Genomic DNA, 21,432 nt, shown 5'->3' with positions numbered 1-21,432 from the left:
GAAAAGCTGATGGAAATCGATGGTCACATCACACGCCAGCTGAGCACTGCAGTCTGCAGGCTCGGAGACGACTGTCACATCAATGCAGGGGACAGCCGGACAGGGCCTCCCAGCCCGTCTGATGTGGAATTGAATCGACATGTGCAGCTCGCCCGTCAGGCCATCTCGTGGCTGCCGCCGTCATCCTTTCCCCGGCCGGCGCAGGGGGTCAGAGAGATCAGATGTCAGCAGCCAGCCTCGCCGCTGGGTGGCCGTCGGCAGGGCGGCAGGCAGAGCGCCCAGCGGGGGGCGGCGACAATTGTTGGGAGCTCGCATCGGCGCCAACCCCGCCGTTAAGGACGCGGAACCGAAAGGGCAAAGCCGTTGCGTGCCACTGCAAATCCGCAGCACCAGATGTGGAATTTATTGGGCAGCAGCAGAGTCGGGAGAGGAGGGCCTGACACTTGCATCGTACTGTACCGCGATTCAAATGGACACTTGCATGGAAATGGAGCGCGAGAATTATCAGTCGCTGGTCTCCGACGGGTACGGGCTGCAGTAGTGCGCACGCTACGGAACATCAGGTGCGAGTTCATCTGTTTCCCTACCCTCATTGATCTGCCTCCCATATAACTGCACAAGTTATTTTTATCCATGACTTTACTCCCTCCGTTCCAAATTACACGTCGTTTCGATTTTTCGATGTTCACAGATATTATTATGCATCTAGACATATGCTATATCTAGATGCATAACAGAAAAGCTAAAATGATCTACAATTTGGAACGAAGGGAGTATATTTGATAACTTGGGTAATGATACAACTTAAATTTTTCAACACGATAGAATTTTTTCTTTTGCATCTCAACTTGATTTAGCACCCAATGACCCAAGGTTGTTAGTGTTATAGATAGATAGAACTATGCAATTCAAGAATGCATACGGTTGAATAAATGTGAATTGCATCTCTATATTCATCACCTCCTACCCAAAGAGGCCATTGGGCGTTGTAGTGCCTCCATACTACATGACAACACATGCACCTAGCATGGCAAATAGTTATATATGCACATAGGTCACACGCTATTGACAACGCAACCATCGGTAAAACACAAGCTTAGTGGTGAAGCTACAACTCAAATCCGTCTAGATGATGCATGCAAAAAATGAAAAGGTCTTCACGTCTCCACATCGTTCTCCACGAGTCGTGCAAACTTGACAAATTGTTGTGCTTGTGCCATAAATCAAATATTGTTTTGCACCTAGCTTGATTGGAATGGCAACCCATAAATCACATGAAAATGAATGTATAAGCCTCTAAGCCTTACATGTCGCATCCATTTAGCATCAAACATTGTTTTGCACCTAGCTCCAGTTGTCTTTGTGATGATTGTGAAGTTTGAAATGAAGCACGCAAGGCCACCTAAAATTTCTCTTTTCTGGTATATCCACTCCTTGGACTACAACCAATTATATGACCGACATCGATTTGCTTCAATTCTTTTAGAATATAAGTGGCATTTGCTATTTCAAATTTTCAATTGACCTTAAACTTTTCACTTTTGTACTACATAGCATGATGATTTGTTTTTTCATTTTTCTAAAGGCACAATGGGCATATGGAGAATAGGCGATGCACCGGTAGATGAAAAACGCTGCTGCACATCCACAAGTGGCACCGACTACAATGGATCAACCTAAGGATCTATGCTAAATTTGTATAAGTCTACACTTGGTCATTGCAGTGCCTCGTAGATTATTGATACGGTACTGGATAATGCATGCATGCGGCGGGAGAAAACAAAACCACAACTCGACACTCATCTCCTTTTAATCCTTGAGTCCACAACAATCACAAACAAAAAAAAAGGTAGCACGCATAATGCTTAAATTGACGGTTACATATGCACGTAGGCCGAACGCTATTTTGGCAATAGGTCCATTAGAACAAGACATAAGCACACCTATGTAATCATGCACTCACCCTCTAGATTCTAGGAAGTAGGACCCCACAAGAGACAATTGCTCTTGCTCGTAAAACTACAACTCAAATCCATCTAGGCGTGTATGACGCATGCAGAAAATAAAAACGGATCCGCATCTTCGCATTCTTCTCCATTTGTTCGTGCAAATCTGACAATTGTCATGCATGAAGCAATGGCTGGCTAGTATGGTAACGTCCGAATAAAAGGAAAGTATACCAGGCGACAACTGCTCTAAAGTTACAACTCAAATCTATGCAGGCATCTTACAACGCATGCAGAAAATAAGAACGGATCTGTCTCTCCGCATTCTTCTTGAGAGCTGTCGTGCAGGAAGCAATGCCTGGCCAGCAGTATCGTCCAAATCAAAAGAAAATGCATGCACGTCCCTCTAAGTTTTACTTATCATCCATTCGTTCGACGCCACTTGTTGTTTAACCTCTATGCCCACCTATCTCGTGAGACGATTAGGAAATTTGAAATAAAGCACGCAGAGCTACCTAACGCCTCTATTTCCCGGTGCATTCTTTTGAGACGGCAACCAACTATACAGCCAGGCGTCTATAGAACCAGTGTTGTTTGTGGCACCTTATAGCCTAGGAATGCTTAAATGACCTCCGAACACCGACTCCAAATGGCATATATTCCGTGCTTTCCTCGATCAAAACCGGCTCTCCGTGCATTTTCCATCCACCACAAAAGGACCACGGCTCGGGTCATTGACTGATTGACCCGAGGACGGGATCACCGATCATTGGTCATTGCTCAGTAGGGACGGACGGCACCGCGGCGTCGGCGTGCGCGCGAGATCTGCCGCCGTGAGCACCGAAAGAGCCAGGGCAGGAAAAGGCTAGCGGTAAAAACACTATCCGTTTCGCACGGCACGGCACTACACGCCGTACGGGCCCCCGGTCCCGAGCACACTAGCACAGCGCGCGAGAGGCGAGCCGTTGGTTGACAAGTGCGCGCGGGCAGGGGCAGGGGCAGGGCAGCAGCGCAGTGCCGCAGACGGCAGCAGATCTGACACCGGGCCGGGCCCCCCTAAAGCCTGCCGCCGCCGCTGTCTCCCGCTACCCTCTGCAGCTTCTGCCGCGCCGCAGCGCCCAGCGCGTGAGTGGAGAGAGTGTGTCACTCGGGAGCTGGAGAGAGAGAGAGAACCGGCGAAAAAAAAACACCGAGGCAAAGGTGGCGCGAGACGAGTAGGGGCGATTTGGGCAGGCGTGGCAGCAAGGGCCGGGTAGGGATAAGACCGTTCGCGGCGCTCGAGCAGCAGCCTGGCCAACGCGGCCAGCGCGCACGAGCACGCCGGAACACACAGCCCAGCCACAGCCGTTGCCGGCTGCCCTGCCGCATTCCAGCAAGCAGCCGCAGCCACCCTGTAATATTTAAAAAAATTGAAATATTAAATTGAGTAAAATTTCAAAAAATTAAAAAAATTTATTTGAATTGTCTACTCATTTGAAAATAGAAGATAAATTCTACCCTCTTCTAGAAATTTCCTAATAAATTAAATCTCAATTTAATTTTAGAACTTATATGATAGTTTGATTTGGCTCTTTTTCGATCTTGTTCGGTTTAAAACATGAGTGTGTTTGAATTTTGAATCTAACTTAAAATTCAAACTAAATATAAATAAAAATAAAACCTAACCTAACATCTAACCCACTAGGCCAGCCCGCAACCAACCGGCCAGGCCTGCCTAACCTCTCCCGCAGCAGCCTACTGGCCTGGCCTAGCCAGGCCCGTCGGCCGGCCCGACCGCCACGACCCTCTCCCTCTCCTTTCCACCACTGACACGTGAGCCCCGCCAGTCAGCCATCGCGCGCCTGTTGCCCCTTCTTCCACATTGCATCGAACGCGGTGCGTGCGCGTCTGATGGGACGGGCTCGTCGGCCACGTCCGCATTGGCAAGCGCTACCGCTCCTGCATGCGCCCATGCCCTCCCCCGCTCCTCCGCTTTTGTGCTGGAAGTCGCGGATGGCCGCCTTGCCTTGCCGCTGCATCTCAACCGCCCGCTCACCGGCGCCGCACCCCCAAACCCTAGTCCTAGCCACGCCCTGCGCCACTATAGAAGGAGGCAGAGCCCCGACCTCTCGCCATCCATCTGGGGTTTTCCCCTTGCCGCCGCCATGCTCACCGTAGAGGAGAGATGGAGGAGGGAAAGAAACAGGAGAAGGGAGGAAAAGAGGAAGGGAGGCCACGCCGGAAGGAGGAGGAGGCCGCCGCCGTGGGGAGGAGCTGGAGCCGCCGTCCATTGGAGCAGCCATCACCGGAGCGAAGCAAAGGACACTCCGCCATCATCGCCGTACCGCGAGTCACCACCGAGCCGGCCGCGCTCTACTCCTCCGCCCCACCGTGAGCACCGTTGCTCCCTCTTCTCTCCGCTTTGGCACCCCTGTCTGGCCTTCGAGTCGTCGTGGCCGGGCCGCAGCCACGCCGCGCTGCCTGTAGCCTTGTCGCACCGCGACGTTGTTCCGTGCCCCGACGTCGTGGGCGCGGTCACCATGCACCCTTAGCCACAACGTCGCGTACCCGCCTCGCAGCCACCCGCTGCCGTGCCTACCCATCAGGTGAGCACCACACGCTCGGCTCCACGAGCGTGGTGCACGGAATCCGACCGGCACACCGGATCCTAGGCTAAACCTGCGCCCACGTGTGTGCCACGTTGCAGTGCCATGTAGTATTGTTGGGCCACATGGCTGTCATGTGGAGCCACGTGGCTCGAACGTGGCATGGGCCGGGCCCACACACGGGGCCCACTGACCAGTGGGACCCACCGGTTGATCGGTGGGTCCAGTTGACTGCTGACCGGCCAACGTTGACCGGTCAAAATGTTGATCGTTGACCATGTCAGCCGACACGTGGCACCCTCCCGTGCTACCATGTGGCGCAACCAGCAGCCGACACGTGGCACCCTCCCATGCTACCATGTGGCGCAACCAGAAGCTGACACGTGTCACCCTAATTAATGTTTTCTCAAAATTAATTAAATAATTAAATAAATCATTTAATCTTTAAAAATTCATAACTAATTCATTTGAACTCCAAAAAATATGAAACCAGTTGCATTAAATTCGTAAAATCGAGCCCGTGCTGTTTGTAGCTAGTTTGATGTTATTTGGATCTTCTAAATTTAACTTTCCTGGAGTTTTTGCCTAGATGTAATGCGAGTTAGTTTATATTGCACTGTATCTCGTTCTGTTCAGACCCGAGCAAAGATCCGAAAGACCCTCAAGACCCCGACTACACCGAGGAGGATCCCAACGACTACGGACAAGGTGTCATGTCACTCTCAATCATATAGATCCTATACATGCTTAGTTACTAGCGCTTTATTTATGATGCTTGGATGATGATTGACCGCATAGCCCATGATTCTAGTCATGCCTTGATAATTGTTTATCATGTTTTCCTTGTTACCTACCTGTGGGCTAGCTACAAACCCCTAGCTATTCCATCTTACTTATATTCCATATACATGCTTTTGAGTTGTAGATGGATGTATACCATGGATTTGTGGATGGAATTCCTTGTACACTCTCGCGTGTGTTCTGGGTGAGTGTGATCCCTTGACGTGTTTTGGTAGGAGCGAGCCGCGGTTGGTACTAAGGAGTGCCTTGCTAGAAGAGAACATTCTGGTCTCTCTCCACCCTCTGCGCCTATGGTGGTGGGTATCTCGTTTGATACTGAGGAGCAGGTGGCGTACTTGTACGTTGCAGGTGCTTCAGCACATATTGTTGTGGAGTTGAGTGCTCCCTCTCGGCCCCTAAGGACCGAGTCAGTATAACCATGTTTCTTTGGACTATATACGTACATACCGTTCGCCTTGTTATGGGCGGGGTTCGATCCGAGACTAGTGGTGGATAGTGCTCAACCTGTAAACGGATTGGAGGATAAGTGTAAGGAGTTCGAGGCGTTTACCTGCTCCGACCAGACTGCACCCCGGCGTGGGTAGGTTTCACAACTTTGAGGTCTCCGATTGGTGACGGCGTGCCCTTCAGTCGAAGACACTACAAGACTCGAGGAAATAGGAGAGTGCTAGCCACCTACTAGGGCTCCTGCCGTTAGGTGGGGTCTGGATGACTAGCTACCGTTCAGGCTCTAGCTGGGCGGGTACAGATGTACAACCTTTGCAGAGTGTATAACCTATAGGAATAGTTCGTGTCCACTGGTACGGACAGTCCTTTAATCTGTTACTCTGACTAGACTTTATTATACTTCTACCTTCCCTTTTTGAGATAGGCCGGCGTTTACCGTTGAGATGTGAGGGGAAGGAGCTCTCATATCGCCTAGTATGTTTGGGTGCTGGATTCTTAGGTTAAGGATCTGGTGGTTTGTGACGACTTCCTTGATATGAGGTGTTGACCTCGGGGATGGTATTGCTTGATACATCCTTGATTACTGCATGTATCATTACAACCATATATAGGTTGAACCATGCATATAGTATTATTTTTCCCGTTTTCTTAGCTTGCTGCTTTTGGAAGTTGACATGGCCTATCCGCTTCTCGTGTAGATGGTGGCTTTTCAGGGTCGGAGCCCGACTACGACTTCGACAACGACGAATGTGAAGATTAGAGATGGTCCCTTGTTCAAGTCACCTTTGGAGTTGTTGTTCGTTACGCTACGTGTTACTGTTGCATAGATGGTTTACCTTTCATGATTCAATCCTAATGGACTTGTACCGGTATGTGACGAGTGTTGTACTTGATATTGATGATATTGTTACTCTGTTGCTATTCGATATTTTTATATTAAGTATAAATTTGTACTATAGAAGTTCGCACGTGATAGTTCCAGTGGAAGTATCACCGAAGTGCGGCTTGAATTCTCGTAAATGGTAATTCGGGTCGTTTCACTCCCCCTCGCTCCCTCTGGCACCCAGCCGAAACGCGCCTCGCCAGGCGCCAGCCCACGCGCCACGCCTCCATAAAGACGCCGCATTCCTCTCGCGACGAGCTGAGCACGCGCGGGGCAGGCGGGCAAGCCGCAAGCGCATGAGCAGCGGCGCGACGGGATGGAGGCCGTGGGCGACGGGGGAGCAGCGGGGGCGGGGGACGGGGCGCCGGGCCGGTCCCAGCAGCAGGGCGCCAAGCGCGGCCGCGGCGGCGGCGTGAGGGGGAGCGGGAGCGAGGCGGATGCGGCGGCGGCGGCGTGGGGCCAGCCGCCGGCGCTGCTGCCGCCGCCGCAGGGACCGGGGGCGGGCTCGCGGATCTACCGCGTGCGGGCCAGCGGGGGCAAGGACCGCCACAGCAAGGTGTACACGGCCAAGGGCATCCGCGACCGCCGCGTGCGCCTGTCGGTGCCCACCGCCATCCAGTTCTACGACCTGCAGGACCGCCTCGGCTTCGACCAGCCCAGCAAGGCCATCGAGTGGCTCATCAACGCCGCCTCCGACGCCATCGACAAGCTCCCCGCGCTCGACCCGGCCGCCTTCGCCGCCCTCCCCGGGCCCGCCGACGCGGATGCTGCCGGCAACAAGGTCAAGCAGCAGCAGCAGCAGCACTCCGGGGGCAGCAGCACATCGGAGACAAGCAAGGGGTCCGAGCTCTCCCTCTCGCGCTCCGACGGCCGCGGGGGCGCCGCGCGGGACAGGGAGGTCACCGTGGCTAGCACCTCGGCGCAGGCCGCGTCCTTCACCGAGCTGCTCACCGGGGTGGCCTCGGCCGGCTCCATTAGCGCCGCCGAGCACAAGCATTCCTGGCAGCAGCAGCAACCCAACGTCTCCGCGGCGGCCGCCGCCGACTGCGTCGGCATTGCGCACCCGGGGAAAGGTGCGCACGGGCTGTCGACGCACGCCTTCTCGGCCCCCATCAAGTTCGGCAATGCGCCTCCGTTCGGCATGGTCCCGGCGCAGCCCTTCAACTTCACCAGTTCCGTCGAGATGCCTCACTTCTCGCTCGGCCAGGACGCTCTGGCGGCGTCCTCCGCTTCCGCCGGAGACTACAGCCTCAATTTCTCCATGTCCTCGGGTTTCTTGGGTGCCAATAGGGGGACCCTTCAGTCCAATTCCCAGTCTAACTTTTCAGGCTATCACCACCAGCAGCTCCAGAGGCTGGACGGCCCGTTCTTGTTCGGCCACGCCGCCGCCGCGGCGCATCCGGCATCTGAGAACCAGCTGACCGCGTCCGCGGCGTTACAGCTGTGGGATGGGTTCCGGCACTCCGGCATGAAGGAGAAGAGCAAGAACTGATTGCGCATCCTTCAACGGTAAGTTGATAATCTCTCAAAATTCGCAAGCTTTTTGTCTCTGTCTCCCGTAATGTGTTCAAATCGTCATTTTGTCATGATTACCTTCTTCGTAGCGCTCGAGGTAGTCTCGTGCCCATAAATCCCGTAAAACACTAACCTTGTTCTGTTCCTGTTGACGGGTGCCAGAATTCCAGTGCGTCATCCTACTTCATTTACCTCGGCTTTGCATGATCTAGCCTAACAGGTGTCGTTTGCTCCTCATTGGAGAGGATTGTGCATGATCACATGGCTTCTGATTGGCATGCATTGCATTTTATTGTATTAAATTGTTGTGAGCTGTAGCTACGTCGCGCTGCTGGAAAGGGATCGAACACTACCTTTGCATGTAGGAGTAGAAGATAGCTAAATGTGCAGAACATCTTGACTGAAGCAAGTTTCTGCTCATATCAGATTTTCTCTTGCCCCAATAAATGAAGTCTTGAATTAATATCTAGTAGTAATACAGTCACCTGATTTGTACTGTAGCAGCTTACCATAATAAGAGGTTTCAGTCCTTTGGATGACTACTGGTGTTATCTACTGATCTGGGGTGTTAGGTTTGTGATCTAACATGCATTTGTTTCTACTTGTAGAGGTACATGATCTCAGTTACAATGTGTCACTGAAATATGATAATAAATTTTGAGTGCCCATTTTGGCTGTAGACATAAGGAATTTGAAAACAGAAACAGTCTGCGTAAACCCTAATCATAGAATCACAAATCGTAAGCTGTTTCATTTTAGTGCGAAACCGCCTTACTCCTTTTGATCTACGAACCTACTTGGTGATCTGTTTGCAAAACATGCTAGTAGGGATTTGATTACTGGGTGTATGTAGACTCAAGAATAGAGCTACTGAAAGCCAAAGCTCCATAGTACTTGCTTCAGACTTGCTGTGTGATCTCAAATAATTTTTAAATTTAAGCTCAAGAATTTAGGGCTCGTGTACACGACTAGGACCCTCATATTGTTGACACTGAACTGTACTTTTGTATGACCATTGACCAGTTAGTACTACTGCTACTTGTGTCCCAACACAAGAAAAAAGTGTACATGGTACGTTGTTCCCGGCAAATCATGACTAGAGTCTTGGTACCAACAAAATGCTAGTGTACGCTATTGAGAGAAAAGTCTTCTTGAATATTATTGTAGTTTGGTGACTTTGGTGATATCATTTTCAAGACATTAACTGCCCTTTTATTTCCTATAGACCACTCAGCGTGGTAAGGAACTAAGAAGGAACCCCATTTAATTTCTTCATTGTCCATGCAAACCAATGTTCATCTCTACATGTTCTATTGTGTTGAAATCTGTTAAATTGTGCTATTAGTAGGTAATGGTCGTCAAGGACCAGTCCTTTTTGTCTGAGATTGGATATGCCACCATTTCTGTTTTCTGGTGCTCTGCTCGTACTGAGCTATCCAGAGTTCCAAACTTCTAAATTGAGCTAGACACTTCTGGCCTATTGGTTGAATGTAGCTTTCCATCAGATGCTGTAACAGTGCCTCCTGGTTGGAGACCAGGACTGCATAACACGATCTTGCTGTTTGTTATACTTCCTAACCACCTGAAATTGTTATTTTGTTTGTTATTTAGTTTAGTCATCTGAGACCTTAATTTTCCTGCCTGTTAGGACAGGATTGTGCTGGAATAACATGTTTTAATGCATTTTCTGGACTGATACTCTGGGTGTTCATTAAATAGGTTTAAGTGATTTTTGAACGGAATTAATAGGTAGTGAAATCATCCAAAGAAATATGACAGAAGTGCCACAGTATTTTAAACCTGATGGCATTTCATTAATAGATACATTCCCTTGAGCAGTACCCTATATGCTAGTCAATATTAAAAAAATGGTCCCTACTTCAACAAATTTTTATGTCCTCGTTATGTGGCTATTGCTATTCGTTGTACATCCAGATTGCATATGCATACAAAGGTAATGGTATATTACCGCATAAACAAGTATGTAGTATCCATCATCTTGTCCTCACGCAAGATACGCTTTTCTCAGCATTTGCAGTACATATTGGTCAGAATCTTAATCTTCTTTGTTTGTCAACCTGCAGAAACTGAAGGCATCCAATTGCTGGGAACTGTTCCAGCAATAATTCATCCTTTAGAGGTGCTATGGCCATCGTCAACCCCCAACCCTACTGCCATTGATCAAACAATCCTTCGCTTCATTTTTTTTCTTTCTTTCCCGCCCTAGATGCTGTTGTACAAATTTTGTGGGAGATGAGAGTTTTTGAACAAGAGTTGTAAGTGTGCCCCGTGATCGCAGTTCTAGTCCTCTCCGCGTCTAACTTTTGCTGTGGATTGATGCTCCCCTCGAGTGAGTGCTGAACAGTCTGTTCTCAGGTTTGGATGAACAAGTTCATTTGACAAGCATTGTGGTCACAGTTTCTTGGTTTGGTTTGCGAGATAATCCTGATCCAGAGGTGTTGCTGGAATGCTCTTTTCTGACCTGAAAAGTGCAGGTCTTGAACCCGATACAGATTTTGTTGTCACTACCAACATGCTGTAGAGTGTGGACTATGACTTTTAGGACAGTAGAAACTGTATTCTGCATTTCGTCGTGATGTTGAGTAATTTCAGTGTGGAAAGCTGATAAAATCGGCGTATCTGCATAGCGTCATCGACTCATCGTCATGTCCGGATGAAATTCAGAATGCACGCCACTTTATTCAGTTGACCAAACTCTCCAAACGGTCGAACACAAACTGTCCCAAAGAAAGAAAGAAAGAAAGAAAGAAACAGGCGAATGGCCATCCAGTCAGACCAGTCAGACCGCGGTCAACTCATTTTCGGCCGAGCATCCACCGCCTGTACTCCTGGACGAGCTCGTGCACCTTCTCCGGCGGGTACACGTTGGCGGCGACGCTCTCCCGGCGCGAGCACCGCGCCGCCCACGCCGCCAGCGCCGGGCACTCCTCCGCCACGCTGGGCCCGCCGTGGCGCTCGTACGTGAGGAACCACGCCGCGAACGGCGCCGCCGCGACGTCCACGTACCCGAACGCCGCCCCACCGAAGAAGTCCCCCTCCCCGAGCTCGGCCTCCAGAGCGCGCAGCACGGTCGCCATCTCTGCCCGCGCCCCGGGCTCCGCCTCCCCGCCGTCGCCACCAGGCGCTGACAGCCACAGGCGCTTCCCGCAGAAGTGGAGCCGGTCCGCGTACTCCCCCCAGAACCGCGCCCGCGCGCGCGCGTAGGGGTCGGACACCGGCGGGAGGAGCGGCGGCGTCCCCGGGAAGGCCTCGTCGAGGTACTGGAGGATGGCGAGGGACTCGCAGACGGGGCGGCCGTCGTGGAGGAGCACGGGGACCTTACCGTGCACGGGGTTGGAGCGGCGGAGGAGGTCGCTCTTGGCGGTGAGGTCCTGCTCGGCGCGCTCGTAGGCCAGGCCCTTCTCCGCCAGCGCGATGCTCACGCGCTGCGCGAACGGGCTGCCGAACACGTCCAGCAGCACCAGGCCGCTGTCGCTGCCGTCGCTCTTGACGCCTGCCATGTATTGTGACGGTACGCGGTGCTGCCCCGGCGAGACCGGGAGGTCGAGGCCGGGGGTCTCCCTCCTTTTTTATTGTGGCCTGCGGGGAGCCGGGGAGGAGGACGGAGAAGGCGAGGGAGCACGCCGGCTGTCTGGTGGCGACAAAGAAAATGACACGATCATCATCATACGAGCTCTTTTGCTGTCACTTGGACCGTCAGCGCTGACGTGGCAGAACCCGAGGGAAACCAGAGGTGTTGGGCCGCATCTTGAGACATGTTTGAGGTCTGGGTCTGGGTCCTCTCGTAGATTCACGGCCCTTTCTTGAGACATGTCGTTTGAGACTGGGTCTGGGTCCTCTCGTAGATTCACGGCCCTTTTTTCCGGCATCGTCAGTTGGCAGAGCCGGCAAGCACATCGTAAACACGCGCTCTTGGAGAGCGCTGCCAGCACATCTCGAAGCAAAAAGCATCCTACAAGAACACAAAAAGGTGAGGCGACGAATTGAAGACGTTTGATATAACACCAAGAAATCCATGGAAACCTTTATTCAGTTCTGGTACAGGACGCTAGAGTGCAGGAGGCCATTTTCGGGATCGGGACACCGAACACGGACTCACGCCAATGACACAAACAACTCAACCGACAACGAAGACACGTACGAACAGGAGCGTCCATGCATCACAGACGCCACCACCAACACCAACCCAATGACGCAGCACTACAACACAATCACGCGTCTACATGCGAAGCAGCTGCAACTGGAACCTGCAACCTTCATCACTCCTCATCGATCCCCACTACTCGATGCCGAGCCTCTTCTTCATGCCGCCGACGAACTCGTAGACCTTCTCCGGCGGGTAGAGGTTCTTGGCGACGCTCTCCCTCTCCGCGCAGCGCTTGGCCCACGCCGCCAGCCTGGGGCACTCCTCCTCCACGCTGAACTCCCCGTACCTCTCGTAGGTGAGGAACCACGCCGTGAAGGGCACGAACGCGACGTCGAGGAAGCCGAACGCCTCGCCGCCGAAGAACTTGCCGTCGCCGAGCGCGCCCTCCAGCGTCTTGAGGATCTCGACCATCTCCTTCCTCGCCTGCTGCTGGGCCTCGCCCTTGAGCTTCCACAGCCGGGACCCGCAGTCGTAGACCTTCTTGTCCACGTAGTCGGCCCAGAACCTGGCCTGCGCGCGCGCGTAGGGGTCGGCGGGGAGCAGCGGCGCGCCCTGCCCCGGGAACGCCTCGTCGATGTACTGGACGATGATGAGGGACTCGCAGACGGGGCGGCCGTCGTGGAGGAGCACGGGGATCTTCTTGTGGATGGGGTTGGAGCGGAGGAGGAGCTCGCTCTTGTTGCTCAGGTCCTGTTCCAGGTACTCGTAGGGGAGGCCCTTCTCGGCCAGCGCGATGCGGCACCGCTGCCCGAACGGGCTCACCCAGAAGTCCAGCAGCTGCAGGCCCTTCTTCTCGCCCGCCATGGCTTCTTCTTCTTCTTCTTGATCTCTCTTCTCTCTGTGTGATGAGGTTGTGAGCGTGCAGGGAGTGATCGGTGGCGGATAGATGATGTTTGTGTGGAGGTGTATGGGTTGAGGAGGGCCCAGCTTTATAGGAGACGGAGGGATCGAGAGGGATGAGGGCTTGAGGAGGTTCCAGAAGGTACAGTGTTGGTGTGGGAGCGATGATGTCACACGTTGTGAGATCTCGGCTGCAAAGTGCAAACTCTTTCAGTCTTCCAGGTAAAGCTCGCGAGGAAACGCGTCGCCAACCGAGCACCGGAGCACGAACGTACGGGAGGGTTCGTTCGGTCGCCTCGGTGTCACGGCTTGCGTCACACAGGTTTTGCCACAGCGAATACGCGAGTTTTTTTTTATAAGGGAATAAGGCGGTGCGCGCAGCACGGGACTGGCCACAGAAGATCGGCCGGGGTCGATGTCATATGTGATGACGGCATGGGTCGCGGGGTCGCCGCGCGGACCAGGCAGTGGAGGCGGTTGGACTCCGGGGTCCACCTATCCGTTCCAAATCCTAGCGCGGTGCCAAAGCCAAAAGGCCTCTCTTTCCCTTGGCGTCTAAACGACATTTTGGGCTAAATGTGCAATCCCTTCGCAAACGAGGACCACACACGAGCGTGCCAACGTACGGGGACCGTTTGGGCTCCGGTGCGCTTGCCACGGCGTGCGTCACGCATTTTGTCAGCGGCCCGGCATGCCGTTGGCGTTGGGCGTGCGGCGAGTGACGGGAACACGTGAGAAGCGCGGCGCGCGCACGAGAGGCTGGCCCTGGCGACCGGCGGAGCCGACGGGTAGCAGCGGGCGTCGCCGAGATAATAATCCCGCCGTGAGCCGACGGCATGGCGATCGGCCACGAGAGGGAGGCAGCACCGACGCCGGCCATAGAAATTGTTCGGGCGGGCCGGGGCGACGATGTGATACCAAGGGATGGCGAGGTCGACGAGCGGCCGCACTATCGGAGACCTCGAGTTGAGTTGCCGAACGGGCGGGAAAGAAGAGGGAGACCAGGCCGCGCGCCCACCGGTTCACCGAATCCCAGCGCGCGCGTCGCTAGACGCTTCGTGCTATGTGGGCCGGTGGCCACAGAGGATCGGGCCTGGCGCTCGCGACGTGAGGGTGTGTAACAGGGTAGATCAAACGGAGAAAGTTCATGATGGTGGGCAGTTAGTACTTAGCCTTTACCTTAGTTAGCCCCTCTCTAATATGTAAAATACATCTCTTCTTACCGTGTCAATTGTGTATGAATCAAATGTGTATGCATTTCAATTAGGATCTATTCTAGGTTATCGCTAGCCTTTACTTTAGATAGCCCCTCTCTCATCTGTAAAATACATCTCTTCTTACCGTGCCAATTGTGTATGAACCAAATGTGTATGCATTTCAATTAGGATCTATTCTAGGTTATCGCGAGCCTTTACTTTAGATAGCCCCTCTCTCATCTGTAAAATACATCTCTTCTTACCGTGCCAATTGTGTATGAACCAAATGTGTATGCATTTTAATTAGGATCTATTCTACGGTTATCGCGAGCCTTTACTTTAGATAGCCCCTCTCTAATCTGTAAAATACATCTCTTCTTACCGTGCCAATTATGTATGAACCAAATGTGTATGCATTTCAATTAGGATCTATTCTACGGTTATCGCGAGCCTTTACTTTAGATAGCCCCTCTCTAATCTGAAAAATATATCTCCTCTTACCGTGCCAATTGTGTATGAACCAAATATGTATGCATTTTAATTAGGATCTATTCTACGGTTATGACTACAACGATCATTATTTGTGAGGACGTAAATGTGTCAGAGTGTTGTAAGGAATAGTTTGATTATTCTTACAATATACACTAAGAGATACAGGGGGCAGTCCCCATAAATCCCTTTCTTCCTTTTCTTTTTTCAGAATTGAACAAATAAATTGGAAAAGATCTTTTCTTCCACCACTTATCATGAAATACGAGCCATAGGGAAGGAGTGAGATGACTTTAAAAAATTCATCATAGACTTCCTCTATCACTTGAGAGAAACAACAAACAAAGAGTAATAAAAAGAAAAGCGGATAGGAATGGACAGATTTAAAATTTACATCAGAGAACTCTGATGAGCGATATGGAAAACCTATCATCTTCCGGAAGGTAGGAAGAGGTTGAATCTTCCAATCTTTAAGATTCGTGCGGCCCTGTGGGCTGCACGATCACCTTCGCCCTCTTTCACCTCCTCTCATCTCTCTCGTCGCTCGTCGCACCACCGCCGGAGCAGGTTAGGGAAGGAGGCAGCTCGCCGGTGGGGCAGGAGGTGGGCAAGGCGGCTCGGTGGTGAGGTCGCCGCCGGACGTGGGCAGTGGTTGAGGCCGGCAGTACTTAAGGTTAGGGGTCCAGGTTTCAGGGGCTCTAATGGCCATCAGCCTTAGAGGAGGAGGAGGAGGCCGGCGACGGCAGGTCCGACGGTGGTGGCGGTTCAGCCGGCGGCGGGGGCAACGCGGCGCGGGAGCGTCGGCGGCCGGGCAGGGCTAGATATCCGGTGGACAGTGGCCAACGGTGGGGGTCATGAGCGGCTGAGTCGGGTCAGGAAGGGCAAGGTGGAGGACAGTGGTGGACGGTGGGCGGGCGGCGTGGCGGCCGCCGACCGAGGATGGTGGAGGAGGCGGCAGGGGGTGGTGAATCGGCGGGGAAGAAGAAGGGAGGAAAGAGATAAGCCTAATGGGCTTATAGGTATCTCTCCTATCTATCTTCCCATAGATAGATAGGAGCCCCCTATGTGATATGTGGTGATGACATCCAGAGCACAGCTAGCGGCATTGTAGTTGTACAATTGTGCGAAACTGCGAATAGATCTGAAGGAAGATTAAACCTCGCATAGCGCTGCAGTGCAAATTCAAAGTAGTCGTTGCTTCTAAGCGTAACTGCATATGGTATTTGCTGCCATTGGCTCGGATTTGGATTCCAAAACTATAATTGATTTCAGACCCAACGCTATCTGACACGCTACTAAGAGCCGGTGAAAGAAAGCTTAGTTCTTGAAATGACTTATTTGAAAGCGCAGGTTCAGGTCGATAGTTGACACCGCAGCCAACGCAAAGTATTCTAGAGACATAAGCTGCTGATTGTTATGTGAGAGAAAATAAGCTGCAGTACGACTAGTACGGCTGATAAGTTGACTAAAAAGGGCAGGCGAACACGCTGTCCCAGTTAAGTTTCCAGTACAATCTTCCGGATTAGATTATGGAGTGTCGTACAACATCATCTCGCTGTCAATCGCAATCATCACTGTCAATTCGTGCGATTCGTGTATCTGATCAGAGATCACATTTCTGCTTTATGTCTTTGCGCTTGAATTTTCCTACCTTTACCTAGGCCAATGCGGTGGAGATGGAATTTCAGTTCAGAGCCTTTTTCCCGCCAGGCCGCCATCGTGTGCTTATCGGCCTTTTCTCTCTGTTTTTTTTTAAAAGGGTTCGTCTCCGTGAACTTGTGCATGGCTTGGTAATTTCTCTTATAGCTGCGTCATTGTAATTCTTTTTCTCTTATGAAAAACGTGCTGAAGCATGATCGCCGAAAAAAGGTGGAGTTATGCTAGAGTATTTCCTTCCGGTGAAACAATTGCATACTTTGCAGGAGAATGCATATGTAACTACGTCCTAAAGAAAGATTGGTGATTCTTTTTTGTGCATTGTTAGGAGGATGGAATTTTTCACTTCTTCTTTTTGTGAGAATTTCTAACTTCTATATGTTAATTTTGCCTTTTTTTTCTTGTTCTTAGTACAGTGTAAGCATATTCATGTATTTTCAAACGAAGCATAATAAAAGCTATAGATAACAAAAAAATATTCAAAGTTTGTCTGAACATGTGCGGATCCTAAGTATTTTTCTTTTATCGAACTGGGATCCTAAGTATTTCTGACCGGAATAAGTGAATTGTTAGCTGTCTATAAAAAAAACTCCAGGCTAAGTGGCCTTCTTTAAGGCCAATTTATCTTTTCAGCCCAGATCGGTATGGTCCCCATAATTTTTGGGCCCCGATCCTGACTTCTTCGGTTTCACCACCGGCCTCAACCAAGGTTGGCCCAAGTCGAGTCCGATCTCGTCCTTCCCTGGGCGGCTTGACCAAACCGGGAGGAAAACGTGACCGGGTCGCGGCGACACGACTCGACTCGGCTCCGGTGGTCAGCCTCGCCGAAACACCCCCGAGGACGCGGACGGAGCCAGGATTAGTCGCCCGTCCGGTCCGCCGCGTGGGCGGCTCGCTCGGCTTGACTCTTCCCCTCTCCTCCCACTGCGACCCCGCGTCACCGCCGACGGACGGAGCAATCGAGGGGGTGAGGGGAAAACCGCGGCCGCCCGCCCGCCTGATCGAGCCGAAACCAGGAGCCGCGCGGCGCACGCCATGGCAGCAGGTTCGTGTTCGTCTTCTATCCTTGATCGCGTCGCGGCGTCTTCCCCCCTTCTTTTTTTCATGTGCGTCTGAGTGATCGGTTGCGCGCGTAGCTGGCTCTATGCAGCCGGTCGGCGGGGATTGGGGTGGGGAATCGATCGAATTCGTGCCAGATTTCGGTCCGATCGGTTGTTTTGGCTCGCGATTGGGTTGGGAGTTCCGTGGCGGTGGGTGCGTCCCGGTCGGTTAGGCTGGGGCGCCGCTGGGTGGGGGTTTTTGGGGTCATTTTGGGAACAGCTTTTGAATTTGCAGCAAGCGTCGCATGAGCTATAGGGCGAAGGAATTTCGAAAAAAAAATGTCAAGCTTGACGGATTATTTAGCTTATGATGGATTGCTCCTTTATTTCATTGAGAAAACAGGATGTGATTATGAGCTTTAGTCTTGAGTTTGTCATGATGCCAGCATTTCGCCTCTTGGTGTTTCTTTGCTGGATGTAATCCATCTGAATCATTTGGGAGGAGGATTCGAGGAAGGGTCAACCTGCCAAGTACTAGTGTAGTACTAATCTAAAACATAGGGCAGGAAGTTTTGTAGGTGTTTGTTATGTTGTCAAAAGTCATGGATATAGGGCGGCTTTGCAGGATGGAAGCTTGCTGGTATCTTGGGTTTGATGGAACTGTAATTCCAATTCATATAGGTGTGTTATGTTAACAAGCTAATCTATTGTAGAAAACTGCAATTCGTGATGATTTGATTGCGGCTCTTGTTCATTCAATCCATACAGTTCATAATTCCAGTTCCTGGTGATCCATGGTTTAATGTTATCTGTCCTTCTATGTATTAGTCATGGACATCAGGACATGGCACACCTGTGAGATACGTTACCTACATGTTGTGGAACTAAAAGATAGAAGTCTCACCATGGTTGTTAGTTTTTTTTGTTTTTCATGTAGGAAATAAGGGATCAGGGTTTGAATTAGTGCCTGCTGTTTTGATTGCACAGCCAGTATTGTAGCATTATCTTTTTCGTTAAAGAAATAGGAAATTTACTTGGTCCCCAGTCTGTATTATCATAGTCTTATGGGTACCACTTCACATTTCTTTTCAATGTGTGCCTAGCACTGTCTTTGTTTGTCATTGTAAGCTTAGCGAAAAGTTGTCCATGGATGTGATTGCCAGGTAGTAATCTGCCACCAAAGCCGTGGGAACGTGCGGGAGCTTCATCTGGTCCAGCACCTTTTAAGCCCCCATCCGGAGGTACCACTAATGAAGTTGTTGAAGCTTCTGGGACAGCGAAGCATGGAGAAATTGTTTCTGCTACAGGGAACAATGTCACTTCCAATGTAACCAGCAACATCTCAAGGCCTGTTCCGCCAAGGCCATGGCAGCAGCAAGGCTATGGAAATTCTTATGGGGGTACTTGATAATTTTGTGCACATTTCATCAGATATTCGCTTATCTCAATATGTAACCTTCAATGGAAATGCATGTTATGGTTCCAGTATGTTTTCTAAGCTTTTGATAAAAATGCAGGTTATGGCTCTAATATGTATAGCTCTTATGGCGGATTTAATGGGACCTATGGAAACAACATGTATTCAGGTTATGGAGGAGGTTATGGTACTACGTATGGAGGTTATGGTGGGCCAATGTATAACGGTGGAACGGGAGGACCCTATGGTGGTTATGGCATGGGCATGGGTCCTTACAATCAGGGTCCAAATTCATTTGGCCCTCCTGCACCACCTCCTGGATTCTGGGTGTCCTTCCTACGAGTGGTAATATATGTTTACTAACTTACTGTTGATGTAGATATTGATTAGTTTCAATTGATCATCCACAACAGCTGAGCATGTAGTGCTTTCCTGTCCTTAACCTGGTGATAATCTCGTTTTGAAATATTTTTCCAGAACTTAGTTTACGTCTGTACCCTGTATTCCCTGGCATGTCATGATTGTTACACATGATAAAGCTCACGCATTTTCTATTTTATCTTTTCTCATGGGAACGCATTTTTGCTAGTAATCCAAAATCAAATTCTATGTAGCGATTGCATATAGTTTGCTTTGCATCAGTTGATTTAAAAACATATTTTTTCCTACTCACCATTCTCAAAAATATTTATTTTTGTTAATTACAGATGCATGGTGTTGTAAATTTCTGTGGGCGGGTTAGCTTCCTGGTTAGCCAGAACACTCAGGCATTCCACATGTTCATTACTGCACTTTTGCAGGTATCTTTTGACTAATATTTCTCTACTGTACCTGTTAAACTTATTTCGAGTATATTCTTTTATTTTTCCTGATCCCACATTATTATCTTCATAGCTATGTGATCGGGCTGGAATGCTTTATGGTGAGCTTGCAAGATTTGTTTTACGTTTGCTGGGGATCAAAACAAAACCAAAGAAGGGTGGTGTTAAGGGCAGTGGAGCTCCGCCATTGGAGGGAACAAGCCAGCAGTTTGTTGAGGCACCGAAAGCTACCAACAGCTCATGGGACAGCGTCTGGACTGAGAATGGCAAGGGGAAGTAAGGGCCCCATTGGTGTGCAGCTAGACAATTTTTTGTGAAAGGAGGATAATGAGTTTGCTTGTGGGAAGAGAAATCTGCTGATATCTGTTCAGATGCATTTTGCATTTGGGTTAGAAGGCAAAACAAGTAATCCCTAATGCTCTTTGCATTTGTCATGTTGTTCCCTAGTACACATAGATCTGTTATGGCGGTAGTTAGTCTGCCATGAGAAATGTGAGCTGGTAAAATATGCATTTCCTAAAAATGGCGTGGCAGTACCCTGTACTGAGAAAGTGGAAACAATACAGAGGGTCCTTTATTTAGCGTGTTGCTAAATAAAAAGGAGTTCATTTTATCGAGGCTTATGTACTGTACTGCCTGTTCATGGGATATAACATTATGGAATTATTTCTATTCTCATATTTGTTTTGCAGCAGGGCAGCAGGCCATCTAACTGATCGTGAGATTGTGCGATCAACGAATCCGCCGATTGAGGTATACCTGAGATTAACTGTAAGATGAAGTTAAGGCTTGGACTGACAACTGGAGCGTGTTTTCTCATTTTTCATACAAATCTGGGGAGTGGGGAGGGAGGATAACGTAATTGCTAGTGTATACATACTCAGACTCCGGCAGTTTTTCCTGTGGTCAATTCAACCATATGGTCCTTTATATTATTAAAAAAAGCCATATGGTCCTTGTTGAGCAGGGTTCACCCAGGACCTGGTGGAACGCTGACTTTTTTTTTTTGAGAGGGTGATGGAACGCTGGCTTTTTTTGAGAGAGAGGGTGATGGAACGCTGATTATATATGTTGCTTGGTGAAAATGAAAATTGGACTGTTGGAAAGGCCCAATAGCTAAACTGTCTTGTCTTGTTCATCATTTTTGGCGGTACTCTTGCGATGCCAGCATCTGTTTGTCTTAACGATCGTCACTCGTTCCCTTGTCCATTGTCTCCCCATCCAAATTGCACCACAATCCCCATCGTAAGAAGAGTCCATGGGAGCAACCAAATTTGCCCATACAAACCGCCACACATGAGTGGTGGAAATTACAGTCCCTTGTCCATTGTCTCCCTATCCAAATTGCACCACAATCCCATCGTAAGAAGAGCCCACGGGAGCAACCAAATTTGCCCATACAAACCGCCACGTAGGGGTGATGGAAATTTCCAACCGACCAAATTTGCCCATACAAACCGCCACGTAGGGGTGATGGAAATTTCCAACCGACCAAGCTTCGTTTCCGGTAAAATGATTTCGTTTCCGACCGTTTCCGATTCTACCCAAACATATTACTATTAGGCCCCGTTTGGATCATTGGAATTGAATTCCATCCTAATAATCATAATTTAGACACAAATTAATTA

General features: G+C 50.3%; 4 protein-coding genes across 5 annotated transcripts; 2 read left to right on the top strand and 2 right to left on the bottom strand.

Moving 5' to 3' along the window:
- The first annotated feature begins 6,839 nt into the window (after positions 1-6,839).
- Positions 6,840-10,580, top strand: LOC117838685 (transcription factor PCF6). Its single transcript, XM_034718811.2, has 2 exons — positions 6,840-8,171; positions 10,262-10,580. The coding sequence occupies exon 1, from the start codon at positions 6,979-6,981 to the stop codon at positions 8,152-8,154; it is 1,176 nt and encodes a 391-aa protein (XP_034574702.1). The 5' UTR covers positions 6,840-6,978; the 3' UTR covers positions 8,155-8,171; positions 10,262-10,580.
- A 272-nt stretch (positions 10,581-10,852) lies between these two features.
- On the bottom strand, positions 10,853-12,050 carry LOC117838687 (probable glutathione S-transferase GSTU1). Its single transcript, XM_034718813.2, has one exon. It carries the CDS (start codon positions 11,696-11,698, stop codon positions 10,994-10,996), a length of 705 nt encoding a protein of 234 aa, XP_034574704.1. The 5' UTR covers positions 11,699-12,050; the 3' UTR covers positions 10,853-10,993.
- A 147-nt stretch (positions 12,051-12,197) lies between these two features.
- On the bottom strand, positions 12,198-13,394 carry LOC117838688 (probable glutathione S-transferase GSTU1). The gene has a single exon (XM_034718814.2). It carries the CDS (start codon positions 13,147-13,149, stop codon positions 12,478-12,480), a length of 672 nt encoding a protein of 223 aa, XP_034574705.1. The 5' UTR covers positions 13,150-13,394; the 3' UTR covers positions 12,198-12,477.
- Positions 13,395-17,378: 3,984 nt separating this feature from the next.
- On the top strand, positions 17,379-20,417 carry LOC117838686 (peroxisomal membrane protein 13). Of its 2 annotated transcripts, none has more exons than XM_072290968.1 (5): positions 17,379-17,571; positions 18,730-18,966; positions 19,153-19,328; positions 19,691-19,783; positions 19,878-20,417. In XM_072290968.1, exons 1-5 carry the CDS (start codon positions 17,562-17,564, stop codon positions 20,082-20,084), a joined length of 723 nt encoding a protein of 240 aa, XP_072147069.1. In that variant the 5' UTR covers positions 17,379-17,561; the 3' UTR covers positions 20,085-20,417. The 2 variants fall into 2 exon arrangements, with proteins under 2 accessions (XP_072147069.1, XP_034574703.1); XM_034718812.2 differs by having other exon boundaries at positions 17,382-17,571; positions 19,084-19,328.
- Positions 20,418-21,432: the final 1,015 nt, after the last annotated feature.

This window comes from Setaria viridis, chromosome 9 (assembly GCF_005286985.2).
Source record: "Setaria viridis chromosome 9, Setaria_viridis_v4.0, whole genome shotgun sequence".
NCBI lineage: Eukaryota > Viridiplantae > Streptophyta > Magnoliopsida > Poales > Poaceae > Setaria > Setaria viridis.
Note: the sequence above shows the minus strand (reverse complement) of the source record. Positions and strands in the feature narration are given on the sequence as shown.